Source organism: Nycticebus coucang, chromosome 22 (genome assembly GCF_027406575.1).
Source record: "Nycticebus coucang isolate mNycCou1 chromosome 22, mNycCou1.pri, whole genome shotgun sequence".
Taxonomy (NCBI): Eukaryota; Metazoa; Chordata; class Mammalia; order Primates; family Lorisidae; genus Nycticebus; species Nycticebus coucang.
In genome coordinates this window covers 21,491,384-21,507,066 of record NC_069801.1, presented here as the reverse complement: position 1 = coordinate 21,507,066, position 15,683 = coordinate 21,491,384, and the positions used below count along the sequence as shown (strand labels likewise).

At 55.6% G+C, this 15,683-nt stretch overlaps 1 protein-coding gene across 14 annotated transcripts in view; it reads left to right on the top strand.

Moving 5' to 3' along the window:
- The window catches only part of AHDC1 (AT-hook DNA binding motif containing 1), a 65,305-nt gene that overhangs the window by 40,716 nt on the left and 8,906 nt on the right, over positions 1-15,683 (top strand). For 4 of the 14 annotated variants that reach the window (XM_053575887.1, XM_053575875.1, XM_053575879.1 and 1 more), the window contains 6 exons: positions 1,915-2,086; positions 2,260-2,475; positions 7,646-7,757; positions 7,890-7,927; positions 8,067-8,123; positions 8,311-13,230. In XM_053575887.1, coding sequence (XP_053431862.1) covers positions 8,385-13,187 — 4,803 coding nt within the window. In that variant the 5' untranslated portion in view covers positions 1,915-2,086; positions 2,260-2,475; positions 7,646-7,757; ... (1 more) ...; positions 8,067-8,123; positions 8,311-8,384 and the 3' untranslated portion in view covers positions 13,188-13,230. Of the gene's footprint in view, positions 1-1,914; positions 2,087-2,259; positions 2,476-4,605; positions 4,922-7,541; positions 7,758-7,889; positions 7,928-8,066; positions 8,124-8,310; positions 13,231-15,683 lie in introns of those variants that run through there. The other 10 variants (XM_053575890.1, XM_053575877.1, XM_053575886.1 and 7 more) reach the window with 9 other exon arrangements.

Below are 15,683 nucleotides of genomic sequence, written 5' to 3'. Positions count from 1 at the left end.
GAGGGAAGCAGGCACATACAAACACAGTGACACAGACATACACACTGTCTCACAAAAGGTCTCTCACATGCAGACACACACATTCACACATGCTGCTGAGTTACACAAAGGTACCACGCAAACACTGAGGCACATAGACCTACTCACACATGTTGACACCGACACATGACACATAGCTTTACTGGCACAGACATACAATGACCTAGCACAAGGACCCACTGACATGCACAGAGACACAGTGATGTACAGACACACTATGACAAGGTCATATAAATCCACACATGCCCAGTCACATGCACAAGCACAGACTGGCCCCTGGTGAAAGGGACCCACAGGGACACTGTGACCAGTCACGCTGCCACACCATGACCCTGAAAACCCAGAGAAAGACAGAGGTAGGAGGGAGGCAACACTGATCCACATTGACACCAGTGCCCGCAGTCACAGGCCTCGAGATTGGAAACCTGCAGGGACCGCAGAGGATCCACTGCACACCCCCATGCCCTGCCAAACACACATCCAGAGAGCTCTGAGACAGGCAGGAGCCGGCTTGGCTCCTGACACAGAGGATGCAGAGAGCCAGGCGGAGTGTGCGCAATCCCAGGCACTCTCACACTGAGGACAGCTGGGCCCACCTTGTCACAGACTGGCTCAGCTAGACACACACACACACACACAAAGCTGGATAGAAAGAAAGTGAATAGTGCACATACCCACATACAAACAACTGAAGACACTGACACCAGCGCACAGTCAGTCTGGCCTCATACATGTACACACACTGCTGACCACTCCAACCTCGACAGAACAAACACACAATCCCACGTGTGTATGCTCTTAAGTATGTATGTACCCACACATACAAGAAATGCACACAGAGACATACAAATAGGCTGTATCCAGAAACCAACATACAGGTGTGTTTACCCAGGCAGTTGAACATTCAAACATGCATTTATGTGGCAGAATCTCTATCACACATATGCAAATTCCCAGGCAACCAGAACCTCTGAGCATGGCATGAGGCCTGGTTCCTGGACTCCCTCTGGGCTCTAGTACAGACATTAGGGAGGCATACACAAGAGCAGGAAGCAGGGAGGTGTTGAGAAAGGCCATGGGTTGGGTCTTAAAAGAAATAGACATAATCTGTATCGGCACCTATAGCACAGTGGTTATAGCGCCAGCCACATACACCAAGGGTGGTGGGTTCGAATCCGGCCTGAGCCAGCTGAACAACTGCAACAAAAAAATAGCTGGGCATCGTGGCAGGCGCCTATAGCCCCAGCTACTTGGAGGCTAAGGCAAGAGAATCACTTAAGCCTAAGAGCTTGAAGTTGCTGTGATGAGATGGCACTCTACTAAGGGCAACATAGTGAGACTATGTCTCAAAGAAAAAAAAAAAAATAGACATAACCAGTACTGATGGAGATGGGTAAACACCAGCTGCATACACACCCTGGTGGAAATCTGCATCCACCATCACTCCTAACAGCAACTCTCACACCTGCATTTTAAATAAGCTTTTAGTGATGATATCTTCCCCAAAGCACTTCTCCCATTCATGAGATCTTAATTCTTCCCATTTTATAGATGAGAAAACTAAGAACCAGATCGGTAAACTGACTTTCCCAAGGTCACACAGTGAGCTTTAAGTCTTGACTCACAAAGGCCGGAGTCCTTCCACTATAGTGTGTGTGCCTGTATATGCATTTGTGTACCTGGAGGAACAAAAACATTGCTTCCCAGTAGAGCCTCAAGAGGCAGGCTCACAATTCCTCAATGGGATGAGATTGGCGCTCGACTGGGACCCCATCTAGGACAGCCTCCTGACTCAGTGTCCCTCTGTACCTTGCCCTCTGGCTGGCTCACCCTATATTCATGCTTATGCCTGGGGTACTGTGTTTGCTTCTACAGATGGGAGCTTGCCTGATTGTCTATCCATTGGCCTGGACACCAGAGCCCACCCAGCTGAGCAGAGGGCCCCAGGTGTGGGGCATTGCTTGGGCTGCTGCAGAGACCACCCTGGAGACACTGGTGAAGACAGGCCTTTCCTGCTGAGCCGGGCCTGACTGCACAGCCTGCTCAGGTAACAGTGTGCAGGGCAGCCAGCCTGGGCCTAGGCCACCTCCAGGAAGTGGGGATCAGGGGAACTTGCCTCCCAGACCCCAGCAGCAATTCCCTCCCAGCTTAGGCCAAAAAGAGGTCCTTTGTAGAATGAGAAGATATTAACCCAGCTTACTCAAACTCCCCATTATCCAGAAAGGGGAACTGAGGCTCATGGATATACAGTGAGTCCTACTTCCTAGCCTGAGGACTCTTCCCTGCACCTTGATGACCTGGGAGGAGAAAGGGGTTGTGACAGTGACCAAGACTCAGGGCAAAGGTGGAAACCAGAGTGCCTGATGTGTGCAGCTGCTGATTCCCCAGGACACCTCTCTACTGGAATCTGATGAAGCAGAGAGCTGGGAGGCCAAGGTGAGGTACTGGAAGGGCCTGGGTAGGCCAACTATGTGTGCTAGGGTGCCCTCATAGGACAGGAAGGGGAGGAAAGACAGTGGCAGTAGCAGTACCTGCCTCTCATCTCCTCATTCAGATTAGCCCACCCAAGCTCAGGAGCCACAAAGCCAGGTGAGGCTGCCCTGTCCTGCAGAGGCAACTCCCTGAACTGACACATGAAGCCTCGGGCTCCAGGAAGCTCCCTAGAGCCTGGCCTGCTTGGGGACCCCACCCAGCTTCCAAAGGAGCATTCCTGGGGCCTGAGGTCTGGGGGTGGGGCCTCCTGGGATTGTAAGGGTGGGGAGGTACAGCTGTGGGAGGATGCAAGACTGTGTGTACCCTTCTGTGAATGTACAGGGCACTCAGGCTCATGTGCAAGCAGGTGTGTATGTAGGGTTCTGTCCTAGGTGCACAGGGTCTTGTATACAACAGTTACATAAGTGGGCCGAGGGATGTTCAAGGGCCGTGTATGTGGTACATTGGAGTGGTGAATGTGCAAGATTCCCGGTGTGTATTAGGCAAGTGTGGGAATACCAGGGTGTTGTGTGTGCCACACTGGATGGTGTTTGTGTGGGGTGCCAGTATACACTGGAGAGACATGTATGGATCAGATCTGAATACACTGGGGAGGTGTGGCATGTGCACAGGGGTCTATGTGCACATGAGGAGTGTGTGTTCAGGGCATTGGGTGCACAGTGGGGGTGGTGTGTGCACACGGCTCGGTTTGTGCTTTGGAGGTGGGCTGGGCGAGCCTGGAGCTGAGCTGGGCTCAGCAGTGCCCAGCCTTGTGGCCAAATAGCTGAAGTCACTTCCTTTCCAGCAGCAACTTTCCAGGAGGAGGAGTTCTTCAGACCTGGGCGGGGAGGGGGGGGCGGAACGAGGATCTCTCAGGGGAAGGAGGTAGGCGGGGGTGTGAGGCTGTGGGGAGGGCCTGGTGGGGCTGGAGGAAGGGAGTCCTCCAGAGACAGAAGGAAAGACAAGGACAGGAGTCTGGAAGGGCCAAGGGCAGGAGGGGATGGGGGTGGAGCAGGGCGGGAAGCACAGTCCCTGGGTGACCTCAGAGGGAGGAAGGGAGGGCCGCCAGCAGGGTGACCCTCATGTCCAGCCAGAGCTGGCCGTGGCGCCCGCACACCTGGCACCCAGGGCAGGGGGCTGGCAGGGGGCGGTTCTGGGGCAGACCTGCTTGCCAGGTGCCCTGCTTCTGGCAGGAAGGGGGTGGGCGAGGGCTGCACAAAGGAGCTCTGTGTGGCTGGGGGTAGGATGGGGTGGGTGGGGTGTGCTGTGCTGTGGGGGAGCTCCCGGTTACCCTGGGGAGGGGGCAGGGCAGAACCAGCTCCCCTTGGGGGCATCAGTGGCTCCAAGGGGACACCTAGTGGCAAGGGAAAGTAGTGCATCTGGATGGCCAGTGGGAGGTGGTGACTAGAAACTGAGAGGATAGATTAGAAGTCAAAAATTAGAACTGATGGTTGGGACTAAGGCAGTTGGAGGAGGCTGCATGGGAGGGCACCAAACTTTTGGTGCCCTCAGCAATGCATTTTGGTTTAAAGGAGCCCAACAAAACTAAATTGAGACCAGCTGAAGTGAGTGATATGGCTGTTTGTCCATAAGGACATAACTTAACCTCTCTGTGCCTCCATTTAAATACCAAATGAGTGACAGCTGCCATTATTATTTCCATCGTCATTTTTGTTGTGATTTGAAGCTGGAATCAGGTTGGAAGAAGATCTGCAGGTACATCTGATGGGCAGGTAGGGGCCTGAAGGGAAGGAGAGTGAAAGGAGCAATGACTAGCTCCTGAGGGAGCAGATCCTAAGAGATAAAGCCCCAGGAGGAGATGGGAGGTGATGGGGACAGTCTCAGAGTACTAGTAACAGCTCCTTTGGTGCAGTGTTTTCCATTTGAGGACATCCCTGGGCCTTCAAACTAACCTAGGAGGGAAATGGAGAGGGGGGAGGAGTATGCAGGCTAGGAGAGAGGGTCATGGGGCCGGAAGTGAGAGCTGGGGCTGGCAGCCCAGCTCCCCTGGGGAGATTGCGGGTGGGGGAGGGGGAGTGCTGGGGAAGGGGTGGGGTGGTCACAGCCACAGCCGGGGAGGGTGGGGCTGGGGACTCAAGGATGTGGGCTGGCGCTTCCCGGCACTGTGCACAGCAGGTTGGGGCCCCCAGCCCCCTTCCAACCAGCTGGTGTCCCCATGGGTGCACTCAGACACACTGACCCAGAAGTAGACAGACAGACAGAAGGACCCTTTTAACTTTGTTTGCAGACCAGGGATAGGTGGTACCCTTGGGAAGGGTCCAACAGAATGGCTGGTGGGGTGTGGTGAGGAGGGGAGCCAGCTGCTTCCTTCAGATCCTGGAGGCTGCAGAGAGAGCAGTGGATAGAGTCAGGAGGCCTGGCAGGAGGACATGCCCAAAGGTCTTCACGGGTGGGTGGAAAAGAAGCCACCACTGGAGAGGAGGCTTTTCTCTTATGCCAAGATCACACCCTCAGGCCCCAAGTGGGAGGTCTCCAGAGCAAGGAAGTCTTGGCAAGCCTGGTCCTCAGGGAGGGAGGGATGGTGGCTTCTGGTAAGCATCTCAGAGAGGGCATCAGGAACCATGATTAGCCATACTGTGGGGAATGAGACTTGGAGAGTCCAGAGTCTGCTCCTCTTGCCTTCCCACAAGAGCAGCAGTGCTCCGAGTTAAAGTAGAGACCTGACTTAGGAGGTCCACAGCCCAGCATGGGAGAGCACAGGGCCCTGAGTGAACTCATAGGTGGGACAAAGAGAAGCAGCTGAGACCTGGGACCTGCAGAGAGGGAAGGGGCAGAGGACAGAGAGATGTTCCACCTGGACAAGCAAAAATAAGGCCCTTCTCATGCCATTTTATGGCCTTGGACAAAGTCTCTTTCCCTCTTCAGGTCTCAGTTTCCTCATCTCTAAAATGGGAAGGACATAAGATGGCACTAGAACGTGTACCCACTGGGGTAGTTGATTAAAAATACAGATTCCCAGATGCCTCTCCAGATCTATGAGTCAGAATCCCCTGGATTAGGGCCTGGGTATCTGGAATGTTACATGGCTCCCCCAGGCCCAGGGTTTGGAAGCCAATGGGTTAGATAATTTTAAGATTCCTCCCAGCCTTAAATTAGACCACAGCTCTAGAAGGAGCATTTTCAGAAGGAGAGTTACAAGAGCTGGGAGTGGAACGAGGCTTTGGACTTAGGGCAGAATTAGGAATCCTACCATTTAGCAGCTATGTGACTTCAAGCAAGTTACACAACCACTCTGAGCCTGTTTGCTCTGTAACAGGAACATGATAAACCATGCCTCCCAGGGGGCTGCAGTGAAGATTCAGTGGGTCACGTATATGGAAGTGCTTTGTAGACTGCAAAACACTGCCCACCAAAGGGAAGCAGGGGAGTGTTCCTTTCTGCTCTATTCTGTCCCCAAGTCAGCTCTGTAGTCTTCCTGTGAGGTGACAGCACTAGTTGGTATGGCAGCCAGTGAAAAGTCTACATATGTCCATGGGGGGTGGGCCCTGGAGATGGAATGCCAGGTCAGGCCAAACACAAGAAAATGACTAGGGTCAATCTTTAAGACCCTGGCAGTGGTTGAAGCCCATGCAACTCCCTGTTCCCCAAGATCCCATCTTCTGGGGATTAGCCATGGCCCTGAGTCCCCAGGCTCCCAAGGGAGTCAGACACGCCTAGATCTAAATCCCAGCTCTACCCTCCTGCTCAGGGAGATAGTTGGTAAATATTTTCATAGCATCTAGCATAGCCCAGGCCCTGGGTCAGAAGATACAGCCGTAAACAAGACAGACATGATCCCTGCCCCTAAAGAGCCTGCACTCTTAGGGGAAACACACTAAATAGCCAGTCACACAAGTAATTGATTACACTTGTGATAAATAGTATGAAGGTGAAATAGATAGGGCTCTGAGAGTATGAAGTTTGAACGCATTAGTATGACCATAACTCACTGCAGTGTCAACCTCCAGGCCCACGTGATCCTCCTGTCTCAGCCTCCCAAGTAGCTAGGGCTACAGGCACACATCACCACAGCTGGCTGATTTTTTTTTTTTTAAGCCTGTGTTGTCCAGGCTGATCTTGAACTCCTGGCTTCAAGCAGTCTTCTCACCTTGGCCTCCCAAAGTGCTAGGATTATAGGTATGAGCTACTGCACCTAGCCAAGGTCTTTTTTTTGGAGACAGAGTTTCCACATTCTTTTTTTTGGAGACAGAGTTTCAAGCTGTCACCCTGGGTAGAGTGCCGTGGCGTCACAGCTCACAGTAACCTCAAACTCTTGGGCTTAAGTGATTCTCTTACCTCAGCCTCCCAAGTAGCTGGGAATATAGGCACCCACCACAACACCTGGCTATAGTTTGGTTATAGTGTATGTGGCTGGAGCCCTAGCTGTTTGAGCCCAGGAGTTGGAGGTTGCTGTGAGCTGTGATGCCATGGCACTTTACCCAGGGCGACAGCTTGAGGCTCTGTCTCAAAAAAAAAAAAGAAAGAAAGAAAAAGACCATCCTGAGCAAGAGTGAGACCCTGTCTCTACTAAAAATAGAAAAATTAGCTGGCCATTGTGGCAGGTGCCTATAGTCCCAGCTACTCAGGAGGCTGAGGCAGGAGGATCACTTGAACCCAGGAGTTTGAGGTTGCTGTGAACACGGTACTCTAGCCTGGGCAACAGAGTGAGACTCTGTCTCCAAAAATATATATATATTATTGATCTCAAGTTTGTATGGAGGAATAGGTAAGAAAATCTGTATGAAGTGCTTGGCCCAATTTTTGGCAATAGAGAACATATCCCAAAAGTATAGACTTTTATTGTTGTTGACGCCCTGGTGTGATTACTAAACCACTGACCTTAGGCACTCTTACTTTTTCTTTGCAGCTCTTATCCTGCTAATTTATCTGACCAATGTCTGTCTACCTAGTCCTTACTCAGAGTAGGCACTCCATAAATAATGAGTATATGAATGAATGATGTTACTTTATCTCTGAGCTTCCGTTTCTTCATCTGCAAAATGGGGTTATTAATAGCCCCTACCTCACAGGATTGGTATGAAGAATTAAATGAAACGATGCCTGGACAACTTCCAGCCCAGTGCCTGGCGCGCAGTAGGTGCTCACTAAACCGAGCTGCGATGGTCCTTTCCAGGCGCTGTCCACGCCCCGAGGCCTGGGCCCAGGCTGAAGTTGCTACACAGCACCCCCAGCTGACAGCCAGCACCTGGCAGAGCCCCCAGGCACGGGGGCCCTCTCTGTCCCAGGTCAGCAGGGTATGCGCATTGGAGGGAGCTGGGGGCGGTATCTGGAAGAGCTGGGCTGGTGAACAGGGGTTAAGCTGTAGCCACCAGACCATTTGGGGAATTCAGATCTATTGCCTGTCTTGTTGCCCACAGAGATCTCCAGTGTGACAGCCCAGGCGGCAGAGCCGAGGGTGAGTGGCTGGGGTTCTGCTGGAGCCCTGGGGATGGGCAAGAAGGAGGGAGGTCATACCCTTGATAGGACTTCTAGCCTGCTCCTTAAGTTTGATCTGGAGTGGCCACCTTGCCTGAAATTGGATTTCCCTCTCAAAGGCAGGATCCCATGCTTCCTGAGCACATAGCCAGGTTCTAGAAAGGGATGAGCTATCAGTAAGTGAAAAATGGGCTTGTAAGAGGGTTGTTGTGCACATGATTTGGGAAAGACTGGAAGTCAGCAAGGGGATTGGGCTTGGAAGGGGCTGGAGCTTGGTAGGTGGGATGGGATCCCTTGGGAGTGTGGAAGCTGGTGAGGATTTGGGCATTCAGTGAGGAACCTCTTGCCTGTCCTGTCCACCAGGTCCTGGTCCCGGCTTCTCGTACCCTCATGTCAGCCCCGGCCCCGCCCGGCGGCCCGTGGAGGACAAGGTCAGGATGCGTGTGAAGCCCCAGGGCCTGGTGGTGACTTCCAGTGCCGTGTGCAGCTCTCCTGACTACCTCCGGGAGCCCAAGTACTACCCCGGCGGCCCCCCCACCCCCCGGCCCTTGCTTCCTACCCGGCCCCCCGCCAGCCCACCTGACAAGGCCTTTTCTACCCACACCTTCTCTGAGAACCCACGTCCACCCCCACGCCGGGACCCCAGCACCCGGCGCCTACCAGTTCTTGCCAAGGGGGACGACCCACTGCCCCCACGGGCAGCCCATCCTGTCTCACAGGCCCGCTGCCCCACATCGGCCGGAGACGGCAGCAGCTCCCGACGCCGCTGGGACAACGGGCGGGTGAACCTGCGTCCAGTGGTGCAGCTAATTGACATCATGAAGGACCTGACACGGCTCTCCCAGGACCTGCAGCACAGTGGTGTGCACCTGGACTGCGGTGGGCTGCGGCTTAGCCGCCCACCTGCTCCGCCACCTGGCGACCTACAGTACAGCTTCTTCTCTTCACCCAGCCTAGCCAATAGCATCCGCAGCCCTGAGGAGCGGGCTACCCCCCATGCCAAGTCAGAGAGACCCAGCCACCCCCTCTATGAGCCTGACCCTGAGCCTAGGGACAGTCCCCAGCCTGGCCAAGGCCATAGTCCTGGAGCTACGGCTGCGGCCACCGGCCTGCCTCCAGAACCTGAGCCAGATGGCCCTGATTACTCAGAACTTGCTGATGCTGACATCCTCAGCGAGCTGGCCTCTCTTACTTGCCCTGAGGCCCAGCTGCTAGAGGCCCCTGCCCTCGAGCCACCATCACCTGAGCCGGAGCCTCAGCTTCTGGACCCTCAGCCCCGCTTCCTGGACCCACAGGCCCTAGAGCCACTCGGGGAAGCTTTGGAGCTGCCACCCCTGCAGCCTCTTGCTGACCCTCTAGGGCTGCCTAGCCTGGCCCTTCAGGCCCTGGATTCCCTGCCTGACTCCCTAGAGTCACAGCTGCTTGATCCCCAGGCACTTGACCCTCTACCCAAGTTGCTTGATGTCCCGGGTCGCCGTCTAGAACCCCAACAGCCCCTGGGGCACTGCCCACTGGCTGAGCCCTTACGCCTGGACTTGTGCTCACCCCATGGTCCTCCTGGGCCTGATGGTCACCCCAAGTACGCCTTGCGGCGCACTGATAGACCAAAGATCCTCTGTCGCCGGCGGAAAGCGGGACGAGGGCGCAAGGCAGACGCCGGACCTGAAGGCCGCCTGCTGCCCCTGCCTATGCCCACAGGGCTGGTGGCTGCCCTGGCTGAGCCCCCACCACCACCGCCTCCACCACCTCCTGCCCTGCCAGGCCCAGGCCCAGTCCCAGAACTGGAGCCAGAATCTTCCCAGACCCCAGTGGTCCCTCTCCGCAAAGGCAAGTGTCGGGGTGTACGGCGCATGGTGGTGAAGATGGCAAAGATTCCTGTATCCCTGGGCCGGCGGAACAAGACCACCTACAAAGTGTCATCCTTGAGCAGCAGCCTGAGTGTGGAGGGCAAGGAACTGGGCCTGCGTGTATCAGCTGAGCCCACCCCGTTGCTGAAGATGAAGAACAATGGGCGGAATGTGGTGGTGGTCTTCCCACCTGGTGAGATGCCCATTATTCTCAAGCGTAAGCGCGGCCGCCCTCCTAAGAACCTGCTCCTGGGTCCTGGCAAGCCCAAGGAGCCAGCTGTGGTGGCAGCTGAGGTAGCCACTGTGGCAGCAGCTACTATGGCCATGCCAGAGGTAAAGAAACGACGGCGGCGGAAGCAGAAGCTGGCATCTCCCCAGCCCTCCTACGCTGCCGATGCCAATGACAGCAAGGCCGAGTACTCAGATGTGCTCGCAAAACTGGCCTTCCTGAACCGCCAGAGCCAATGCGCTGGACGGTGCTCACCACCCCGCTGCTGGACACCCAGTGAGCCCGAGTCAGTGCACCAGGCCCCTGACACCCAGAGCATCTCCCACTTCCTGCACCGTGTGCAGGGCTTCCGGCGGCGTGGAGGCAAAGCAGGCGGTTTTGGTGGCCGGGGTGGAGGCCACGCAGCCAAGGCAGCTCGATGCTCCTTCAGTGACTTCTTTGAGGGCATCGGGAAGAAAAAGAAGGTGGTAGCAGTGGCAGCTGCTGGGGTTGGTGGTCCTGGCCTCACTGAATTGGGGCATCCACGCAAACGGGGCCGGGGGGAGGTGGACGCTGTGACTGGGAAGCCCAAGCGCAAGAGGCGGTCCCGGAAGAATGGGACTCTCTTCCCAGAACAGATGCCCAGTGGCCCAGGCTTTGGGGAGGCAGGCGCCGAGTGGGCCGGGGACAAGGGTGGCGGCTGGGCCCCTCACCATGGACACCCAGGTGGGCAAGCTGGCCGAAACTGTGGGTTCCAGGGGACTGAGGCCCGGGCCTTTGCCTCCACTGGACTGGAGAGTGGAGCTTCAGGCCGTGGCAGCTACTATAGCACGGGCACACCTTCGAGCCAGACCGAGCTTAGCCAGGAGCGCCAAAACCTCTTCACCGGCTATTTTCGCTCGCTGCTTGATTCAGATGACTCCTCTGACCTCTTGGACTTTGCCCTCTCAGCCTCTCGCCCAGAGTCCCGGAAGGCATCAGGCACCTATGGGGGGCCTCCCACCAGTGCCCTGTCTGCCCAGCGGGGCCTGGCCACCTTTCCCAGCCGAGGAGCCAAGGCCAGCCCTGTGGCAGTGGGTAGCAGTGGGGCTGGGGCGGACCCCTCCTTCCAGCCTGTCCTGCCTACTCGCCAGTCCTTCCCACCAGGACGGGCAGCAAGTTATGGGATAACTCCAGCCACTTCAGACTGCCGAGCAGCAGAGACCTTCCCAAAGCTGGCTCCCCCACCTTCTGCTGTGGCCCGCTCACCTACAACCCACCCACCTGCAAACACCTACTCCCAGTATGGAGGCTTTGGGGCTGGACAAAGTGTATTTGCCCCGGCTAAGCCCTTTACGGGTCAGGACTGTGCTAACAGCAAGGACTGCAGCTTTGCCTACGGCAGTGGCAACAGCCTCCCTGCCTCACCCAGCAGCGCCCACAGTGCTGGCTATGCCCCACCACCTACTGGGGCTCCCTGCCTGCCACCAAGCAAGGCCTCCTTCTTCAACAATTCTGAGGGGGCCCCCTTCTCTGGTTCAGTCCCTACTCCCCTGCGCTGTGACAGCCGGGCCAGCACTGTCTCACCCGGTGGCTACATGGTGCCCAAGGGCACCACAGCCTCTGCCACCTCCGCAGCCTCTGCCGCCTCCTCCTCCTCCTCCTCCTTCCAGCCCTCACCTGAGAACTGTCGGCAGTTTTCGGGGGCTTCTCAGTGGCCTTTCCGGCAGGGCTATGGAGGCCTGGACTGGGCCTCAGAGGCCTTTAGTCAGCTCTACAATCCCAATTTCGACTGCCACGTTAGTGAGCCCAATGTGATCCTGGACATCTCCAACTACACGCCACAGAAGGTGAAGCAGCAAACGGCTGTATCTGAGACCTTCTCTGAGTCATCCTCTGACAGTACCCAGTTTAATCAGCCAGTCGGTGGTGGCGGGTTTCGGCGTGCCAACAGTGAGGCCTCAAGCAGTGAGGGCCAATCTAGCCTGTCCAGCCTGGAGAAACTGATGATGGACTGGAACGAGGCATCATCTGCCCCCGGCTACAACTGGAACCAGAGTGTTCTCTTCCAGAGCAGCTCCAAGCCAGGCCGTGGACGAAGGAAGAAGGTAGACCTGTTTGAGGCCTCACATCTGGGCTTCCCCACGTCTGCCTCAGCTGCTGCCTCAGGCTACCCTTCCAAACGGAGCACTGGGCCCCGGCAGCCACGGGGTGGACGGGGTGGTGGGGCCTGCTCAGCCAAGAAGGAGCGGGGTGGTGCAGCAGCCAAAGCCAAGTTCATCCCCAAGCCACAGCCAGTCAACCCGCTGTTCCAGGACAGTCCAGACCTTGGCCTGGACTACTACAGCGGGGATAGTAGCATGTCACCACTCCCCTCACAGTCAAGGGCCTTTGGCGTGGGAGAGCGAGACCCCTGTGACTTCATGGGACCCTACTCCATGAACCCGTCCACGCCTTCTGATGGCACCTTTGGCCAAGGCTTCCACTGCGACTCGCCCAGCCTGGGTGCTCCTGAGCTTGACAGCAAGCATTTCCCACCACTGGCCCACCCGCCCACGGTGTTTGATGCTGGCCTGCAGAAGGCATACTCACCCACCTGCTCGCCCACACTGGGCTTCAAGGAAGAGCTGCGGCCGCCACCCACAAAGCTAGCTGCCTGTGAGCCCCTTAAGCATGGGCTCCAGGGAGCCAGCCTGGGCCACGCAGCTGCAGCCCAGGCCCACCTGAGCTGCCGGGACCTGCCTCTGGGCCAACCCCACTATGACTCCCCCAGCTGCAAGGGCACAGCTTATTGGTACCCACCAGGCTCAGCTGCCCGCAGCCCGCCCTATGAAGGCAAGGTGGGTGCAGGGCTGCTGGCTGACTTCCTGGGCAGGACGGAGGCTGCATGCCTCAGTGCCCCCCACCTGGCTAGCCCACCAGCCACGCCTAAGGCCGACAAGGAGCCACTGGAGATGGCCCGGCCACCTGGCCCACCCCGTGGCCCTGCTGCAGCCGCTGCTGGCTATGGCTGCCCACTCCTTAGTGACTTGACCCTGTCCCCCGTGCCGAGGGACTCGCTGCTGCCCCTGCAGGACACCGCCTACAGGTATCCAGGCTTTATGCCACAGGCCCATCCCGGCCTGGGTGGGGGCCCCAAGAGCAGCTTCCTGGGGCCTATGGCGGAACCTCACCCTGAGGACACATTCACCGTCACCTCCCTGTAGTGCCAACTGAAGTGCCGACTGGACTGCGAGGTTTTATTCCTGGGTGAGTCTGGGGATATGGGTGCAAGGAACAGACGGCTGGGATGGGCGGTGAGGACATTAGAGCCTAGGCAAAGGAAGAAGTACAGAGAGTAGCAGGAGTCATGTGCAGGGTTTAAGGACAAGGTAGGAGACAAGGGGCAGGGATTTAGGATCTGGTGTTGTAGATAGTCCTGGGGGTGGTGGGAGATGGCTACTTGGACATTCATGGGATCCTGTTAATTGAAGTGGATAGAGGACTGAGGACTGGATGGACCCACCTAATTTGGTTCATCAATCATTTCCCTTGTTTGCGCTAGGTCATGGGCAGTGAGCGAATTTCCCAAGAAGGGTAGGTATTTGTATCACCCTATGTGAGACAGGTGAGGGGGAAGCAGGGTAGACAGTCATCCACCCAAGTCTGTCCTCAGAACTAGCCATCCACACTAGCACCCCGGGAGCCTCATTGATTCCAAGATGCCGCCTGGCGAGGGCCAGGCCAAGACTATATCCAGTATGGCTTGGTTACATGCTCTGCAAGGACCTTACAGAATGGCCCAAAGTGTTCTCTTTTGCCCTCCCTGGGTTCCCCAAAGACCATTGTTCAATATCTTTGGCTTGGGGTGAGGTTCAATGTGGTGAGGAGCATGTGGGATTGGGATCCCATTGTCCCTGTGAATTGCAGCCAGCGAGTCTCTCCCCAGGCAGGATGTTTTGACCCTAGAAGAGCCAGTCCCTTTCTTTTCTGATGCCAGATGCTTTTCCCAGAGTTTAGTTAAATATGGTTATTTAGATTCTGTTTTTGTCAGAAATTGTGCCCTCATTTGTTAGAGTTAGTTTTCATATTCTCAAGATTTAATGTTTTTTAAAAAGGACAATAAAAGAAAATACCTCCAAAGTGTTAAAAGGGAACAGGATTAAAGGAATCATCTTGAAGAACAATCTGCTCCAGAAATACAATCACAACTGGCCCCACTTTTCTTTTCTTTCTTTCTTTTTTTTTTGAGACAGAGTCTCACTTTGTCACCCTTGGTAGAGTGTCCATGGCATCACAGCTCACAGCAACCTCAAACTCTTGGGCTCAAGCAATTCTCTTGCCTCAGCCTCCCAAGTATCTGGGACTACAGGCAACTGCCACAATGAATGCCCGGTTGTTTTTAGAGATGAGGTCTCACTCTGGCTCAGTCTGGTCTCAAACCCGTGAGCTCAGGCATTCCACCTGCCTCAGCCTCCCAGAGTGCTAGGATTACAGGTATGAGCCACAGCTGGCCTACAACTGGCTCCACTTTTGGACAACATATCTGTCATAAAATTGGCCTACACACAGTAGTTGGTGGTAGGGTGGGCTGGAGGCATGTCCAAGCCCCTCACCCTTCACCTCTGCTGCCAAAGCCTCCTGGGAGTTTTTCTTCCTGGAGAAGGACCAGTAGGGGCTCCTGGAAAGTCCCAGTGCTGCTCTGTGGAGGCCACTCAAGGCCAGGGTGACTCAGGGTGTTGAAGTCACATCAGTGGAAACTTATGACCCCCTCTTCAGACCTCTGGTGCCCGAGGGTGGTAAAGGACAGCAGGTGGGAATTAGGAGGACTGGGGGAGGACCAGTCCCTGATTGACCACCAACTTGCTACATGCCCTTGACTAAGCTTTTGCCCTTCCCTGGGCCTCTGTTTCCCCATCTGTTCAAGGAAATTGACTTTGATAATCCCCTAGGCTCTTGCAACCCTGCATGGCATAGACAATGGACCAAACTTTTTTTTTTTTCCCCCAGCATATTTTCCTTCCTAATGAAGCCAGGCCAAGATTAAAATGGCCCTCCATTCCCCATGCGTCTTACTGCAACCAGAACCACAGCTCTGAAACAGGCCAGGGAGAAGCTGCTTAGGGTTTAAAATGTCAAACTCTTGATCCTTCTCAGTGGAGGGGAGATGCCTCCTGGATAATCCAGAAATGTGAAATAATCCAAAAAACCATTCCTCCCAGGCTCTGGGAGGGAAAATGGATGGGTGTGGGGGCTGGGTGTTTGGGCAGGTCACAGCTCAGTGAAATACATAATGGAACCACCCAGTGAGGCCTGAACACAGGAAGAACTGGGATGCCATCCAGCCCCACATTCTGGCCCTACTCCCCACTCAGGGCTGGGAGTTAACAGCACTGCCCTCAAACCAATGCATTCAGTTGTTGGAGCGACATCTGTCCACCACCCTCCTGTAGGCCAGGCATTGGTGGCACCATAGTGAACACCATAGCTGAGGTGCTGGTCCTCAGGGGGCTTCCAGTTTCAAGGCAAAGACAGTAAACAGAATGACAAAGCATTTGATAATTACAACAATGAGAAAAAAAGCAGGAGCCAGTAAGAGCCAAGGCTGACCAAACCCTAAAGCTGATGCCTGAGGGATGAGGGGGTTAGAGCACCAGGTAGGCAGTGGGAAGAGCATCCTGGGCCGAGGGAACAGCCGTGTGTAAAGCTGTGAGCCAGACAGG